General features: G+C 43.7%; 1 protein-coding gene across 2 annotated transcripts in view; it reads left to right on the forward strand.

Moving 5' to 3' along the window:
- ano5b (anoctamin 5b) overlaps positions 1 to 17561 on the forward strand; it is a 33987-nt gene that overhangs the window by 11046 nt on the left and 5380 nt on the right. Inside the window, exons 2-13 of one of the 2 annotated variants that reach the window (XM_079465041.1) lie at positions 556 to 614; positions 2968 to 3075; positions 9120 to 9188; positions 9682 to 10089; positions 10178 to 10293; positions 10447 to 10581; positions 10685 to 10790; positions 10870 to 10930; positions 15780 to 15931; positions 16581 to 16655; positions 16776 to 17004; positions 17102 to 17280. In XM_079465041.1, coding sequence (XP_079321167.1) covers positions 556 to 614; positions 2968 to 3075; positions 9120 to 9188; positions 9682 to 10089; positions 10178 to 10293; positions 10447 to 10581; positions 10685 to 10790; positions 10870 to 10930; positions 15780 to 15931; positions 16581 to 16655; positions 16776 to 17004; positions 17102 to 17280 — 1697 coding nt within the window. Of the gene's footprint in view, positions 1 to 555; positions 615 to 2967; positions 3076 to 5134; positions 5514 to 9119; positions 9189 to 9681; positions 10090 to 10177; positions 10294 to 10446; positions 10582 to 10684; positions 10791 to 10869; positions 10931 to 15779; positions 15932 to 16580; positions 16656 to 16775; positions 17005 to 17101; positions 17281 to 17561 lie in introns of those variants that run through there. The other variant, XM_079465040.1, reaches the window with a different exon arrangement.

The raw sequence follows: 17561 nt of genomic DNA on the forward strand, positions 1-17561 counted from the left end.
GCATGCTTGAGCCCCAAGCAAGTGACACAGGTATCATGGCCGTCAGACTCCGGGATGAGTCTGTCGCATCCGTGGACACAGCTACGAGAGACATGCTCGTAGCCGGAGGGACTTACCTCTTAAGGTCTGTAGCCTTCTGCCGAAACGCCCAGGGGAAGTCCACCGAAAGGAGAAGTCCGCTGCTCCGCGTCGTAAATCTAGCAGGTTAAAATCAGTCTCGAAGTCGAGTATCGCATGTAGCAACACACAGGTTCCGGAGAAAAAAAGGATGAGTGAATGACCGCCGCCACCTTCCTTTATACCCGTATGTACGGGGCGGAGACTGGCGTGCGAGTGCCATTCGCCAAGTCCATTGGCGTTTTATAATTAATTATCTCGGAGAAGGTAGGTTCTCAAGATCAAACCCCAGTCAGTCTCTCACAACGTCGAGAGACCGACTGAAGGGGAAATATATTTTTATGCAACCAAAATATTTCCTGGTATTACAAAAAGCTTTTAAAGAGAATGACTCCTTTTTGTTGACCTCATATTTACTGATATATTTCCCTTGCACAGATAACGGAGGCATTAACCCGGTATCTGGTCGAGGAATACAGCTTCCTGGTCACAGGGAGGTAAGATGTCAAACTCAATTCATTCATGTTCTGTTATAGCTTATTTTTCAAGTCTGCCTTGTTTTAGAAAGAGATTTTGTTGTGGTTTGAAGTTGTTTTATACTGTACAAAGCTACAGATATACTGTATAACCAAACCGATGAGTGATGTTTTCATGATCTGGAGAACCTTTCTGTTTATGTTTTAAACATTTGTGTTTGGACACTTGAAGGTCAAAATGATTCGTGAGGCCTTTTAAAGCAATAGAACGTGTTACTGGTTTTGTTGTCAGAACAGAATCATCTGACTTAACAGTTAAATGTAGTTTAAAATCTTTTTGTGCATTCTTTTATTTACTAAAATTATATTTTAAAGTAATCTGATGTAATTACTTTCTGTTGGAGTGTTTAAATAACATAATTCATCAGTAGTTGGAAAGGTGTCCACTGCTGGGCACACGTGAAGTCTCTTACAAATGCTTTGAAATGAGAAGAACATTAAGCTTCAGCAGTTCTCAGCAGCAGCTCTTTAAAAAAGGGAGTGATCTGCGTTTATCAGAGCCAGTGTTTTAGAACTATGTGTGATATGGACATTTTGCACAATCCTTTTGTAACACCATAACACAGAGACCTAGGGTATCTGTATAAAAACAAGCAATACTTTTGCCACTATCAACAAACCGCTGCATACACTTCAACAACTCTGACCTGTGCCTTCTCATCTCCTTGACCCTGAGATAAAATTCTTATATTTGTTTTATCTTAGGCTATTAAAAATGTATGTGTGTGAATGCATTAATTATATAATGACATAGACACTTCCTCTGCTTAACAGTCTTCTTAAGTGTTCTATATATATAGACTTTTATATCACTTTTTGTTTAGTAGACTGCACAGAATCTTGTTCAGTTGATAATTGGTCAACAGTAATCAATAATCCTCAATGCCATAATCAATATAAGTAATCAGAGTTAACAAAGACCATATTTAATCCAAGTGCTCCTTTAGGAACCCTCTCCCATTTCATTATGTTATGCAATATAATGTTTTTACAAATGGCCTTCCCAGTGCACAGCTATAGCCAATTTGATTAGTCTAACAGCATTCCTTGTTCTTGCCTCTCTCGATGGTCTTATATATGCAAACGTGCCAAGCTGGCTAGCATTTCTTGTGACTTATCTGTCTCGGCTTGCCTTGGGGTCTGGAGCAGCAAGTTTGTAAGGACAGCTGGTATTTCCTCCTGCATGCCTTTGTGATTACACCTTTTAACTTTTGATGTAAGGAAGGACTGTTATGTATTTCTCAATTGTGAAACATTGCAAAAGTTTATCTCTTTGGAGGAAAAATGCAGGATTGGCTAACTGGAAATCCTTGGGCATGTTTGTACTTGTATGATGTAGCAGAAGTATGAGGTTCTGGTATGGTTTATTTTCTTATGGTTAATGGTTTGTTTGTATAGTTGCCAGTGATGATATTAATGGTAAGTGAATGGCTGAGATGGCAGGGATGCTATATAATAAGGCATATGGTGAGTAAAAATTTGACATGAATTTCTTGAAAGGGAGACACAGCTACATGGTTTTGTGGATAATATAAAGCAAAACATGCAGTATTGCATCCCTTGATATCAATTAGATCATATAGGTGAGTCATGTAGTATCATGGCATATAGGGATTCACCGAAATGAAAACTATTGGCTGAAACGAATAAAAATGAATCACTTGCCCGAAGGCCGAATACTGAACATGTTCCTCTCTCTCTCTCTCTCTCTCTCTCTCTCTCTCTCTCTCACTCTCACGATGCTACCTCACTCTCACGATGCTACCTCACTCTCACACTCTCTCTCTCTCTCTCTCTCTCTCTCTCTCTCTCTCTCTCTCTCTCTCTCTCTCTCTCTCTCTCTCTCTCTCTCTCTCACTCACTCACACTCTCTCACTCACTCACACTCTCTCTCTCTCTCTCTCTCTCTCTCGCTCACACTCGCACATGCCTTTTTGGATGTTATCATCTGATAGCATCAGTAAATCGTGATAATGCTCTAGACTGATAGACTACTGATTGACGTAATCTCTCATGTTATCTCTGCGCATCTCACTGCAGTCTCTCATGCATCGCTCATGATGCTATTTCTGCAGTGTTAGTGTTTCTCGGCCTGCGCATTACAGTGAATTCTTACGCTGTGTATTTCACGACCATTGCTTGCTCAGGCTTGCTCACACTGCTTTCATGGCGTGTTGCCAGTTGGAAAACATGAAAGACCCTTATCATAAATAGAAATCTCATACGTTATGTTGGGTATTTCCAGTGGAGGCTCTATGCTCATATAGTTGTGTACGAGATTTTGTCTTGATTTATATCCCTCTATCTTCTTTAGATTGACAAGTTTGAACAGAACCGGGACTCGGTGTACTTTAAGGATGGTATACGTCGCATCGATTTTGTCCTGTCTTACGTTGATGACAAAGATGGAGACAAGAAAGCGGTATGCTACTAATATACTTTCATGATTATATCATTAAGACACACGCTCCATACACAAACAGACATTTGATTTATTGTTGATTTGCTGATGTCCAGCAAACAATACAGTGTTTAACATTTCTATATTAAAGGTGATAGTTTACCCCAAAATTAAAAGAACACAGAAGAATGTTGGTAAATGAACGACGGCATGGTTCTGTGGGTTCCTTTGACAGGGTTATTTAGGCCCCGAGTTACTGTGCTCCAAGATGTTCTGCACTTGCTCTCTTTAAACACAATTACAAAATGCCAGATGCATATTATTCCACATTGTGTATAAAAATAGCCTGGTGAGGATCTGGGCAGGGTTTGCATGGTGGTTCGGGGTGAGATGTCTCATATGACACAGTGAGAACTAGGGAAATGGCTGACTATGACGAGTCAGAATCAGACAGACCGAAACAATTGCACAATACACTCTAAATGCAGAACAAAGATTGCAAATAAAGGGATCAGAGTACAACCACTTCTAACACCATATGCTTTTGTCTTTTAAATGAACACTGAAGCATCGGCTGGTGAACCCATTTGATCCTTGATAATACAATGTATGTTTTCTCCAGGCTGCAGAGGTCGATGATGGCCAGAACCTTTTATGTTTAATGAAGGTCATATGAGTCACCTGTGTAAGATGCTGTTCCATAATACAGGACGTGGTAGCCATTGGTCACCAAGTTGTGGCGGAGGGTACAGATTCAGGATCAGCATCACCTGGGAAATGGCCCGGCAGCTAATGCTGATCAACCACACCTGATGCCAATTAACTACCGGGCATATAAACTGCACACACACACTACTGAGGGAGGCTTGTTCTCCCAAAGAACTAACACTCTTCTCTTCCCTCAGAGTCCAGTGAGTAACCCGAGGACGGAAAAACTGCACTATTGGCACGAGCACGGACTGGCAGCTTCCTAATCACAAGCACCCTGGGGTGTCACCATTGGATTGTGGTTTTTTTCTACACTGTCCTAATAAAATTCCCCTCCGGGGTTGTTTACATCTGCCGTCTTGTGTCCGTAGTGTCTCTTACCTTGCCACAAGTGGTGGAGAATGCGGGCATAGTGGTAAGAGACCTTCAAGCCAGCGGAATTTTTTTTTTCCATAACATCTGTGATTTAATTCCGTCTCAGGAACTACGGACACGCCTCTCTCTCTCCGCGACTAAAATGGAGGAAATCCTACGTCGACTCACGGAGGTGTCAGTCCGCCAGCAGCAGTGCTTTGACCAGCTGGTGGCCAGACAAGAGCAAGCCGACCGAGAGCGTGAACAGCTCCAAGCAGCAGCATCACGAGCGCCGCTAGCCGAACCCCGTCACCAGGCTGCTCTTCTATTGACGAAGATGTCGGCCCAAGATGACGTTGAGGCGTATCTGCATACATTTGAAATAATCGCCACCAGGGAGGGGTGGAGGAATGATCAATGGGCACGCATCCTAGCACCCTTCTTGACGGGAGAAGCGCAGCGAGCATACTATGCCTTAACGACTGCACAGGCTGACGATTACCAGGTGCTGAAAAGCGAGATCCTAGCCCGAGGGGGGTTATCACCTCCCTGTGCAGCTCAACAGTTTCACAGATGGAGCTATGACGAACACGCACCGGTACGGCAGCAAGTCGCCCAATTGACACGCCTAGTTCACCTCTGGCTGCTGGCGGACGACTCCACAGCACTGCAGGTCGCAGAGAGGGTGATGATAGACCGTCTCTTGCGTGCCCTTCCCCGACATCTCCAACGATCGGTGAGCATGATGAACCCGAAGACGACGAAAGACTTGGTAGAGGCTGTGGAGTTAGCGGAAGCCTCATCCGCCCGAGATGCTGGAGAGAGAGAGAGGACGGCACCCCGGAGGGGTGGATTCGACAGGCGACGACCGGAGGGTACTATCCGACCAGTGAGTAGGCCGCCGGCCCCTGAACCCTTGGACGAACCCATGCCCACCGAACCCCCGTCCCCCGGCATCCGTGCATGGGTGACAGGATGCACCATGCACCGCACCATGCCCCAGGGAGCACCTATAAGAGCCATCTGGATAGGAAAGAGGTCACACCGGGCCCTGCTTGACTCGGGCAGTGCCATCACCCTGGTCCAGCCCACTGTGGCACGGCCGCTACCTGACAGCAAAGCCACCATTCCGATTACCTGTGTCCATGGCGACACCCAGCATGTGCCAACACGCCGGGTGGCCATCACAGCCGAGCCAGGGACATGGCAGATCGAGGTGGGCATTGTCCAGGACCTCCCGGTACCAGTGGTATTGGGAAGGGACTGGCCCGGATTCGAGCGACTCCTTGCCACCACAGTCCGGGAGAAGCGGGGCAACGTGGGACGCCAAAGACGTCGAGCACCACGGACCCGAGACAAGCAGCCGTCGTTCGTGGCCACTGGCAGCGAGAGGGAGGGTGAGTGCCATAACCCCCCACCTAATGTATTTATGGATTTGTTTCACCAGGTCACCGCAGGAGGAACGTTCGGTCGCGAACAGCGAGAAGATGGGCGCCTGAAGCATTGTTGGAACCAGGTCCGAGTGTTAGAGGGGGAAGATCGACTCCCTGCACCTCACCCTCTCCCCCACTTCGTGGTCAAGAACGGCTTACTCTACTGTGTCGCGCAGCGGCGGGGGGAACTCAAACATCTCCTAGTGGTGCCGAGGACCAAGACAGAAGCGGTCCTCGAACTGGCTCACTCCCACCCGATGGCAGGACACCTGGGGGCCCAGAACACCTTACAGAGAATCCGGGACCGGTTCCACTGGCCAGGGATTGATGCAGAAGTGAGGAGCTTCTGCCAAAGCTGCCCTACCTGCCAGCGAACATCTCCTCGGCGCCCGCCCCCCAGCCCGTTGATACCGATGCCCATCATTGAGGTACCCTTCGGTCGGATCGGCATGGATTTGGTAGGGCCGTTGCCGAAGTCCGCCCGGGGCCATGAACACATCCTGGTCATCGTGGACTACGCCACTCGGTACCCTGAAGCCATCCCCTTGCGCAAAGCCACCGCGAAAAACATCGCCAAAGAGCTCTTTATGTTGTTCAGCAGGGTGGGCATCCCTAGCGCCATCCTGACGGACCAAGGCACTCCCTTCATGTCCCGGCTGATGAAGGACCTCTGCCAGCTGCTCCAGATCAAGCAGATGCGCACGTCAGTTTACCATCCACAGACGGACGGACTGGTTGAACGATTCAACCAAACCCTTAAACGGATGCTACGGCGAGTGGTAGCTGAAGATGGGCGCGACTGGGACCTCTTGCTACCCTATGTCCTGTTTGGGGTCAGGGAAGTTCCCCAGGCCTCCACCGGATTCACCCCGTTTGAGCTGCTGTTCGGCCGTCAGCCCAGAGGACTGCTGGACATAGCACGGGAAGCATGGGAACAGCAGCCTACGCCCCATCGGACGGTGATCGAACATGTGACGGAGATGCGTGAACGGATCGACAGGGTGATGCCCCTGGTGAGACAACACCTTGCAGAGGCCCAGCGCGCCCAGCAGAGGGTATACGACCGACCCGCTCAGGCACGAGAATTACATCCTGGCGAGCGAGTGCTCGTCCTTGTGCCCACCTCCACCTCGAAGTTTCTGGCGTCGTGGCAGGGCCCATACTCCGTGGTCGAGAAGGTGGGACCAGTCACGTACCGAATACGTCAGCCTGGACGAAGGAAGGAGGAGAAAATCTACCATATCAACCTGCTTAAGAGGTGGGTCGCCCCGCGGGAACAAGTGGCTGCATATGCCCAGGAGGCCGACCCAATCATGGACCTGGGGGAGCAGTTGTCAGCGGCCCAGAAGACCGAGCTTGAAGCCTTGGTCCGTCAGTACAAGGATGTGTTCACAGAGCACCCGGGTCGAACCAATGTGATTAAACACGACATCCGGACAGAGCCTGGAGTCGTTGTACGGCAACGGCCCTACCGTGTACCCGAAGCCCGTCGGTTGGTTATCGAGGAAGAGATACAGCGGATGCTCCAACTAGGGGTCATTGAGCCATCCCGTAGCCCGTGGTCCAGCCCGATTGTGATGGTCCCAAAACCAGACGGCACCCTCCGGTTTTGTAATGATTACAGAAAGCTCAACGAAGTCTCCTCGTTCGACGGGTACCCCATGCCGCGGGTAGACGAGCTGCTTGATCGACTTGGTAGGGCTCGGTACATATCGACACTTGACCTCACCAAGGGCTACTGGCAGGTGCCAATGTCAGATGAGGCCAAAGAAAAGACTGCCTTCAGCACCCCCAGCGGCCATTGGCAATACCGAGTCCTACCATTCGGCCTACACGGAGCCCCGGCAACGTTTCAAAGGATGATGAACATCGTGTTACGACCCCACCAGAACTATGCGGCAGCCTATATAGACGATGTGGTGGTACACTCTGAAAGCTGGGAGGAACACCTGGACCGACTCAGGAGGGTGTTCGACGAGCTACGTCGGGCTGGACTCACAGCCAACCCAAAGAAGTGCCACCTGGGTCTGACGGAAGCCAAGTACCTGGGGTACCAGATCGGTCGGGGACTCATCAAACCCCAGGAAAAGAAGGTAGAGGCCGTGCGGGCGGCGACCCGTCCGACAACAAAGACTCAGGTGCGTGCATTCCTAGGGTTGGCGGGCTACTATCGCTGTTTCATTCCTCATTTCTCCTCGATAGCCAGCCCCCTGACAGACCTGACGAAGAAAGGGCTACCGGAGACCCTGGAGTGGACGGACCAGGCAGAAACGGCATTCCAGACCCTCAAACAAGCCCTCACCTCGTCGCCGGTCTTATACGCCCCGGACTTCAGCAGCCCGTTCCTCCTCCAGACGGACGCCTCTGACACTGGCCTGGGGGCCGTCCTATCTCAGATCCAGGAAGGAGAAGAACACCCCGTCACCTACATAAGCCGAAAACTGACGCCGGCCGAGACCAGGTACGCCGCGGTGGAAAAAGAGGCCCTTGCCGTGAAGTGGGCAGTCTTGGAGCTGCGTTACTACCTGCTGGGCCGTAGTTTCACCCTGATCACAGACCATGCCCCCCTACAGTGGATGTCAAGAGCAAAGGACACCAACGCACGGGTGACCCGATGGTTCCTCGCGCTCCAGGACTTCCACTTCACGGTACGACATCGAGCCGGGACCTCGAACGGCAACGCGGACGGGCTGTCTCGAATGTGGTCCGGCTGGGCAGGTCTGTCAGGCAACATTCCCCTCCCACCCTTACTATCTCCCCGAGGTTCCCACAGAAGACGCCTGGATACCAGGTCGATGCTGGGGGGGGGGAGTGTGGCGGAGGGTACAGATTCAGGATCAGCATCACCTGGGAAATGGCCCGGCAGCTAATGCTGATCAACCACACCTGATGCCAATTAACTACCGGGCATATAAACTGCACACACACACTACTGAGGGAGGCTTGTTCTCCCAAAGAACTAACACTCTTCTCTTCCCTCAGAGTCCAGTGAGTAACCCGAGGACGGAAAAACTGCACTATTGGCACGAGCACGGACTGGCAGCTTCCTAATCACAAGCACCCTGGGGTGTCACCATTGGATTGTGGTTTTTTTCTACACTGTCCTAATAAAATTCCCCTCCGGGGTTGTTTACATCTGCCGTCTTGTGTCCGTAGTGTCTCTTACCTTGCCACAAAGTCCTATGGGAATATATGTTTACTCTGAAGACAAAGCTTGTTAAAATTTTTAGATCCTTATATGTCAAACAATTTCCTATTTCCACAAACAGTGACTAATAAAAAACAGTGACTTATAGCTTCCCTGTAGCTCAGTGGTTAGAGCATTGTGCAAGCAACGCCAAGGTCATGTGTTCGATCCCAGGGATTGCACATACTCAAATACAAATGTATAGTATCATGCAATGTAATTCGCTTTGGATAAAGGAGTCCGTCAAATGCATAAATGTAAATGTAAAAAGAGAGTTGGGTGGATGCAACAACTATTAATGATATAGTATGACTAAATGTAAATGTAGTTCATTAACGTAGGTAAAACAAGGAAGGATTTTGTGTGTGTGGTTTGTCATCCAGGAGAGAAGAAGAGAATTTGAAGCCAACCTGGAGCGGGCTGGTCTGGAGCTGGAGACTGAAGATAAATCGGTTAGGTGTTGAATCACAGATGCTGTACTTAAAGTTATAGTTTACTCAAAAATGAAAATTCTGTCATCATCAAATCATTCTCTTGTCATTTCAAAACTGTATGACTTTCTTTGTTCTGCAGAACTCAAAAGAAGATGTTGTGAACCGAGCAGCGACGGTACCCATTCACTTCTATGGGTTTTGTATCCATACAATAGAAGTAAATGGGTGCCGTCAGTTTCTGTGTTCGGTATCCCAACATTCTTCAGAATATCTTTGGAAAAAGAAAGTAAGTCATACAGGTTTGAAATGACAAGAGGGTGTGGAAACGATGATTGATTTAAAATTTTCGAGTTAACTATCCCTTTAATATGTCTTTTCTGTTTTCAAGATTTTTGATAAAATAAAAAATAATGAATATAATTTAAAACGCATAATTAGTTTGGAAATAGATCTCTGATACAATTTTATGTTGTCATAAATAACATCTAACTCCAAAATATCACCCCTGAAGGAATCTGATGACCGTAAGACATATTACCTGAAGATCCACGCTCCTTGGGAGGTGCTGGCCACCTACGCTGATGTGCTTAAGATCAAAGTGCCCTTTAAAGAAAGCGACATTAGGCCCAAAGTGCAAGAAGGCCCGCAGAAGTGGTTTACGCGTCCTTTTCGGCTGCCGGAGAACATCATGACACCGGAGCCGGACTACTTTACTGCAACTTTTGACAAGAGTAAGGTGGACTTCTTTCTCATCGAGGATAAGGAGACGTTTTTCCCTCCTTCTACTCGTAACAGGATTGTGTACTACATCCTCACCCGCTGTCCTTACTACAAGGAAGACCGTAAAGAAAAGGACAAGACTGGAATCAAGCGACTGTTGAACAATGGCACCTATACCTCAGCCTACCCTCTTCATGATGTGAGTGTTCATTTTAGTTTCATTTTATTGTAGCTTCTTCTCTTAAACACGTTAACTAGTTGTAATCTGGTTGCTGTTTGTTTCTCAGTGTCGGTATTGGAAGAAATCACAAGACATGCAGTGTGAGAGCGAGCGGTTTCACCTGTATAAGAATTGGGCTCGATTCCTCTGCTTTTACAAGGAGCAGCCGCTTAACCTAATAAAGTGAGGACACTGTTTACATTTTGTATTTTGATTTTTGTATAAAACTGATGTAATTTCCAGGCTACTAGTGCAACAAAACGACCCTTATCTGTCTCAGTGTTACAGAGCAGCGTATCAGATCATTGCATTTCTACATTTCTATTTGTGTCATAGAAAGTACTATGGTGAGAAGATTGGAATCTACTTCGCCTGGTTGGGCTTTTACACAGAGATGCTGTTTTTTGCTGCAGTCATGGGTTTGATCTGCTTTGTTTATGGCATGCTCAGTTACGATGACAACATCACAAGGTTTGTTGTTTCAAACAGGATGAACAATTTTGACGATGTTAATGCTCTTGGATAACCTGTGATCACAGTTTTTTTCTCTTCTTCCTTGAACATGTGTTTTCAGTAAGGAGATCTGTAACGTTGAAATCGGTGGAAAGATTGTCATGTGTCCACTCTGTGATAAAAAGTGCAGCTACTGGAAACTCAATTCAACTTGTCTATCATCATGGGTAAGAACAGTTCAGTCACATTGAAGTTGCTTAAGAATATGATGCCTGAATTGTTTTTCTTATGAACGTTTTTTCTCAGCAATCCCATCTGTTTGATAATGAGGGGACAGTGTTCTTTGCCATGTTCATGGGTATTTGGGGTGAGTTAGGCCTACTTTATAAATATACCTTCTCAATAACTCCCTCTGGTGGTGTGCTGGAGTGTTAATCACATCTTGTGCTAATCTTGGCATATATTTACTAAATGAATCTGTAAAGACCATAATTGTCTATTCTGTTTGAAAATGTATGAGTTTCTGTAGAATCTGATCAGGAGTTGGTTATACAAAACGCAAGGTTTAATGAGAAATAATAACATATGGAAGTATATTAATGACATTAGTCTTTGAAGCAAAAAAGCATGTTGAATTACCACTAATCAAAAACAAACCTGTTGCATTACCAGTGCTTGCATGTTTAGAGTCTGCAATTCAATATGGTCGTACAATAAAGATGTGAATATTTCAAATTGAAATAGTTTCACCGTTTCTAAATTCAATAATCAAAATTCACAATTTAAAAAAATTCTACTTGTTTTAAAATACATCATTTAATATTCAAGAGAAACATTTCAGTTAATATAATTTTGGTTAAAAAATTTGCTTCCACAAATTCAGTGGTTAAAATTCAGCTTGAAATTCAAAGTTTCACATCCGAGAAATCCAGGAGAAGCAATAGAAAGGCGATTCCGCCAATTCATGATCTCTACCTGCTGCTTGACCGCTTCACCAGTAGATGGTGCAAGTCGGTTCTGACATAGATCAAAGCAATAAATGCAGATTATTTTTATATGTGTGCCACACAGTTAATCTGTTAATAGATCTCTTCTTATGCATCATCAGAAATTGACTGCCAGCAGTCCGCACAGACACACTCTAGGCCTTTTATGCTCAGACTTTGAGTGCCCATCTACTCTGGCTTGAAGGAATTAAGTAATTTTTTACTTCAGCACATCATGTTCACATAAATAGTAAACATCATCAGCATTTACATCACATTTATTGTGTTTAAAGTGGTCAAATAACTGAGATTTCATCTAGCAGCTTAGACTAGACCCGAAACGTCTTGTGCAGGCCTGCAGCTAAGTCTACCTCATGGCGTTATGGATCTAACAGCTGTAAAATGTTTTTTAAGCACAAAGATTCAAACTTTTGTTGCATGCTGTGTGCGTTTCCCAATAATGTGCCACACGCTTTACGACACACTGCTTGAGTTGATGTCTGTTCGTGAAATGCTAAAATGTCAATCACTCACGGTATTAACCTAATTATGCATAGTTTGGTGTAACAAATACTTGTTGTTCACCTAACCATTAAATTGATTTAATTTGTGTCTTTCGGGTAGATTCGCCAAAACCACATTCATATTAAATTACCAGGGACCCGATGCCATATCGGACACGACATGTGCAAAGACATATTTTGTCAACGTTTTAGACCCGAACATGTGGCATGGTGGAACAAAAACGTATAATCTTGTAAGATTTGCTAAGTGCCTGTAGCCTGTCTATCTCTTGGCGTCCACGGACCACCATCAGGACCGATGTACCGTGCTTAATCTTCAGAGCAAATGACAAAGCGTAGGCTACAGAAATGCTGAACAGCCCTGAGTATGAACGCAAAAAGCACAAAATAGCAAAATAAGAATTTTAGGATGTCCAGCCGTATTACCAGAATACCAGAACTAACACCGAAGGCAAAACAAGTAAGATAGGTGTCTTTATTGTTGCAGTATTTCTGTTTATTTTTTATGCATTCGTTCATATAGCCTTTATACATATTGGCTTTATTTAGTTTGCGTATAGAGAGATTTCAGATGAAAAGTAGGCATAATTATTTCCTTGATATTTCTCTTTTAAGTGGTCATTGGTTTAAGTTTAAGCATTTATTTCCTTTCCTTACAATTACGTTTTTAAGAAAATACTTATTTTAATATGTTATTTATATTGTAGATTATTTTACGTTCTGATAAAAAAATTTTCATGGCTTGTTCTTACATCTGTTTGCACTACTATTTCATTTACTTCTATTGTCTGTTTAAAATTTATATATATATATTTTCTATTTAGTTTTATACCAAAATAAAATGTTTTATTAGAATTTAAATGTTACGTTTATTGTGATGGTGTTATGTAACCAATGCAATGCTTTGAAATCTTGTTGTGTTGTTTTCTGGCACATTTAATCATATACCACCGCATGTGTCATTCAAATAGTTTCATGCAATTGGCTTGTTTTATTTTAAAAACTCAATACACAGTATGGTTCAGTAATTAACTGAATGGATAAGTGGACTTTTCTCATCCCGAAACTCAAACCATTATTTGATGACTAAAGATGGTACTTAACTGTAATTTTCATCATAGGTACACTTCAACTATGAGAAACAGAATGAGAAAAAAATCCAGAAAATCACATTGTCTGATTTTTAAAGAATTGATTTGCAAATTATGGTGGAAAATAAGTATTTGGTCAATAATCTCAATAGTTTTTTATATACCCTTTGTTGGCAATGACAGTGGTCAAATGTTTTCTGTAACAGTGTTGCTGGTTCTGTAACAGTGTTGCTGGTAGTTTGGCCCATTCCTCCATGCAGATCTCCTCTGGAGCAGTGATGTTTTGGGGCTGTCGCTGGGCAACACAGATTTTCAACTCCCTTTTAAATCTTCATTCCAGGACCTTGAAATGCTTCCTACGAAGCCACTCCGTCATTGCACGGGCGGTGTGTTTCATTGTCATGCTGAAAGACCCAGCCACGTTTCATCTTCAATGCCCTTGCTGATGGAAGGAGGTTTTTGCTCAAAATATCACTATACATGGCCCCATTCATTCTTTCCTTTACACAGATCAGTCGTCCTGGTCCCTTTGCAGAAAAACAGCCCCAAAGCATGATGTTTACACCCCCATGCTTCACAGTAGGTATGGTGTTCTTTGGATGCAACTCGGCATTCTTTCTCCTCCAACACGACAAGTTGAGTTTTTACCGCTTCTGGTTCATCCAAATGCTCTCTAGATGGGCCCGGACATGTACTGGCTTAAGCAGGGGGACACGTCTGGCACTGCAGGATTTGAGTCCCTGGCGGCGTAGTGTGTCGCTGATGGTAGCCTTTGTTACTTTGGTCCCAGCTCCCTGCAGGTCATTCACTAGGTCCCCTGTGTGGTTCTGGGATTGTTGCTCAACGTTCTTGTGAGATCTTGCGTGGAGCCCCAGATCGAGGGAGATTATCAGTGGTCATGTATGTCTTCCATTTTCTAATAATTGCTCCCACAGTTGATTTATTCACACCAAGCTGCTTACCTATTGCAGATTCAGTCTTCCCAGCCTGGATCAGGGTTACAATTTTGTTTCTTGTGTCCTTTGACAGCTCTTTGGTCTTGGCCATAGTAGAGTTTGGAGTCTGACTGTTTGAGGTTGTGGACAGGTGTCTTTTATACTGATAACGAGTGGAGGACAGAGGAGCCTCTTAAAGAAGAAGTTACAGGTCTGTGAGAGCCAGAAATCTTGCTTTTTTTGTAGGTGACCAAATACTTATTTTCCACCATAATTTGCAAACAAATTCTTTAAAAATCAGACAATGTGATTTTCTGGATTTGCTTTTCCTATACTGTCTCTCAGAGTTGAAGTGTAACTATGTCGAAAATACAGGCCTCTCTCATCTTTTTAAGTGGGAGAACTTGCACAATTGGTGGCTGACTAAATACTTTTTTGCCCCACTGTACCTACTTAATGTTGTTTTGCTCCTGTATGACATATCGCTTTATTGCTCCATGAACTCTTTATAAGTTGCTTTGGATAAAAATGCTAAATGCTACTAAATGACTAAATGTACATGTATCATATGCACGTAAAAGTTAATGAATGAGTATAGCAAGCCAAATACAAACATAAACTTGTACTATAGATAGCAGTACTAGGAGATCTATGAGAACAACTAAATGCACTTAATGGAGCAGGTGAGAGGACTGTTTGGCAAACATATAAAAAAAGTATCTGCATTTTTTGCTTTGATATTCTTCAGAACCGACTTGCACCATCTGCTGGTGAAGCGGTCAGGCAGCATGTAGAGATCATGGATATGAGGAATCGGCGCTCTATTGCTCCTTCTGGGATTCCCGGATGTGAAACTTAGAATTTCAAGCCAAATTTGAACCCCTGAATTTGTAGAAGCAATTTTTTTAACCGAAATAATATGAACTGAAATTTTTCTGTTGAATATTAAAGGTTGTATTTCAAAACAAGTTTTTTGAAAATTAAATGGTGAATTTTGATTATTGAATTTATAAACGGTGAAACTATTTCAATTTGAAATATTCACATCTTTATTGTACAACCATATTGAATTTAGACTCTAAACATGCAAGCACTGGTAATGCAACAGGTTTGTTTTTGATTAGTGGTTATTCAACATGCTTTTTTGCTTCAAAGACTAATGTCATTAAAATACTCCATAATAACTGTGCAGAAAGCGTTTCAAAGTATTCATGTAGTCAAATAATAGGCGGCAGAATGTGCTCACTACATGAATCCCCAACGAAGTAGTGTAATTGTGTGTGTTGTTTGTAATGTATCACTGTCTGGAAAATCATTTGAGGGTAGTGGCGCATACTTTGTGTCAATTACTGAATGCTGAATTTATTCATACTAGAATCCAAGTTCTGCTTATGAAGTCATTTCATTAATCTTTACTGCATGAATATTCCTGCACTCAGTGTACTGTTTACTCATACATTAAGAAATATATATTCAGCTTCTAAACTTTGTGAGAAGTTTAAGGACAATTATTTTGGCAAAAATAAATATGTTTTGTAAAAGGACCACCATGTGTTGGTTGAATATAAATATGTATAAATAATTCAGTATATAAAATCAGCTGGTCTTAAATAATTCTCTGGTGGGTGATGCTAAGGATATTTATGGTCTCTTGCTCTTTTTTTTGTTACCGCTGTGAAGTGACCCTGTTCCTGGAGTTATGGAAGCGGCGGCAGGCCCGTCTGGAGTATGAGTGGGATCTCGTGGACTTTGAGGAGGAACAGCAGCAGCTCCAGATCAGGCCAGAGTTTGAGTTGAAGTGCACACACACCAGACGCAACCGCATCACACAGGTACCTGCAATTATGCCATAGTGTGTTTGAATACTCGATTCTGATCGGCTGGTATGTATGCATTCAAACGAATGCCCTGGTAGTTCCGGTCAGTTTGATTAATGTTTGAAATGAGCTGATGAAAATTATCTTTTCACCTGTCTGATCAAATATTACACTGTAACATCAATAACAGCTTTATCTTAGCATCTGACCATGTCATATGCAGAAAAATCCACAGCTAGCCTTACATTAAGGGATTTTAATGCTCTTCTCTTCGAATATAATAAATGACATCATGAGATACAGCAAACTGATGGATTTGCACATGGAATTCAAAACATTAATGTGAATGAACAAAAACATTACTTTGTTTGTATTTTAAAATGAGAAAAATGTTGATATGTGGGGGCCAATCTTGATTTCTTAGTTGTTTGTTTGTTAAAATGAGAAATGTGTATTGAAATATGGGGGTCGAGTTTGATGTCATGGTGAAATTCACTTTACATTCATTTATACATCTCATTTATGGTTTTATATGTTAGCAATTCATTTTAGTTAAGTCATTTTGATTCACACAAAAGTAACTTACATACATAAATGTATCGTTACATGTCTGTTAATGCAGTTAAACACGGCTTGACCTTGTTGACACTCTGTTTGATAACAGGAAATTGAGCCTTATCTTCCTCTGACTAGCAAATGTGCTCGATTTTGCCTGTCTGGAGCAACTGTTCTCTTCTGGGTGAGTTAGTGAACTTCTACTTTTTGGACGTCGAGGTTATGTATGTTTGCCATGCATACTTAGTTTTCATAGTAAGATCAGCCCTTCAAAATGTTCTTCCATGTGTCTTGTTTTTGTTAGACGTTACTGGTAGTGGCCTGTATTATGGGAGTGATCGCTTACAGATTATCAGTTTATGCAGCGTTTGCCAGCGTCATGAAGGACAGCCCCACCAGTAAGATCCAGCTGGTCGGCTCCCTCATCACCCCTCAGCTTGCAACATCCGTCACCGCATCCTGCATCAACTTCGTCATTATCCTCGTCCTCAATTTCCTTTATGAACATGTGGCCATTTGGATTACTGATATGGGTGAGTGGTCTGAAATGAATATCCTCAGATGCTATTTTCAGAGTCAAGATGTGGTTCGGCTTTTTTTTGGGGACTAATATCTGTTTATTTTTTCCAGAAATTCCCAAGACGCATCTGGAGTATGAGAACAAGCTGACAACGAAGATGTTTATGTTCCAGTTCGTGAACTACTACTCTTCCTGTTTCTATGTGGCGTTTTTTAAAGGAAAGTTTGTGGGTCATCCTGGCAACTACAGTTATATGTTTGGAAAGTGGAGCAGACTGAGAAATGAAGAGGTGAGACAGTGTGAAATATCAGCGCTCCAGAAGACATCATTCTCTTTAGTGGTACTGTATTTGATGTTGGACATTCTTGAATGTCTGTCAGGCTTAGCCACTGAATTTGATTTGAGCCCCACCCTAGAAAGACACAAATGTTGTAATCAGAGATGGAGCTGTAGAGCGGCAACACTTAATCTCTGCTGTCTTAAAAACAACCGTGTAACATTTTCCAACACGATAAATAGCTAATTATTGTGTTACACTTGACTAGTCTATTCTTAGCTTCTCATATATAA

Source organism: Barbatula barbatula, assembly GCF_947034865.1.
Source record: "Barbatula barbatula genome assembly, chromosome: 1".
Taxonomy (NCBI): domain Eukaryota; kingdom Metazoa; phylum Chordata; class Actinopteri; order Cypriniformes; family Nemacheilidae; genus Barbatula; species Barbatula barbatula.